We start from the raw sequence: 843 nt of genomic DNA, 5'->3' as shown, positions 1-843 counted from the left end.
TGGAGGCCTGGATTTGGAGCCACACACAAAATTAAAGTGAAATGTTCCCTTTATTTTTTTGAGCAGTATACATTTAGCGTCCCGGTGTTCACACTGCACTCCAGTAGATGGCGGCATTGCACATCAATAAAAGAGGAAGAAGAAGAAGCTCGTTGACGGTTGAGGCCGTGTGACTGCTGTAATTCCGAGAAGATCTTTGCTGGAGGAATGTTTTTATGGAAATGTTGGTAAATATGGACCATTCGAGACGGTTATGTCCTTTGACGGATCATTTTCACCTGAAATTCGTTGTCCTGGTTCTGTTCTACTTAGTTTGGCCCGCAGCAGGTGAGTTTAACGGAAAGACCCGAATGTTTCGTTTTCTCGGATCTGCTTCTCTGTCCTCTGTTTGGTTCTGCTCGGCCTAATTCTGTCGGTTCGGGTTCAGTCAGTTAACGCAGACATGAAACATTTTAACCTTTATTATTAAACATGGTTCGGATGTTCGTGTTGAGTCAGTAGAACTGTCCGGATTCGGGAGAGAAGTTTCTCAACGAGGCCATTGAAAAGCTTTAAAAAAGGGAAGAGCCTCTGAGGCCTCTTCCCTTTTTTTAAAGCTTTTCTCTGTCCGAACCTGTCAGAACTTTATCTGTGGTGTTGATTTTTATCTAAAACATGAAACAAACTTTACTTCTGTTGTTGATTCCTGAATAAATTTGAGAGGTGAAACAAAAGAAGTCCAGTTTATTTTTTTCTTGAGTTCTTAAAAAGGTTTTTTTTTTTTTTTTTTTTTTTTTTTCCGGGTATAAAAAAGTTTGGAAGGGTTTTTGGAATAAAAAAAATAAAAATTAAAAAAAACAAAAA

General features: G+C 38.4%; 1 protein-coding gene across 1 annotated transcript in view; it reads left to right on the top strand.

The window, feature by feature from the left end:
- The first annotated feature begins 133 nt into the window (after nt 1-133).
- Nucleotides 134-843, top strand: part of ifngr2 (interferon gamma receptor 2) — a 9,322-nt gene continuing 8,612 nt past the window's right edge. The window contains exon 1 of the mRNA NM_001360797.1: nt 134-327. Within this exon, the coding sequence (NP_001347726.1) occupies nt 216-327 (112 nt within the window). The 5' untranslated portion in view covers nt 134-215. The remainder of the gene's footprint in view (nt 328-843) is intronic.

The sequence above is a fragment of the Poecilia latipinna genome, unplaced genomic scaffold (assembly GCF_001443285.1).
Source record: "Poecilia latipinna isolate Pla-1442-1.1 unplaced genomic scaffold, P_latipinna-1.0 Scaffold622, whole genome shotgun sequence".
In the NCBI taxonomy this organism is placed as follows: Eukaryota; Metazoa; Chordata; class Actinopteri; order Cyprinodontiformes; family Poeciliidae; genus Poecilia; species Poecilia latipinna.
Note: the sequence above shows the minus strand (reverse complement) of the source record. Positions and strands in the feature narration are given on the sequence as shown.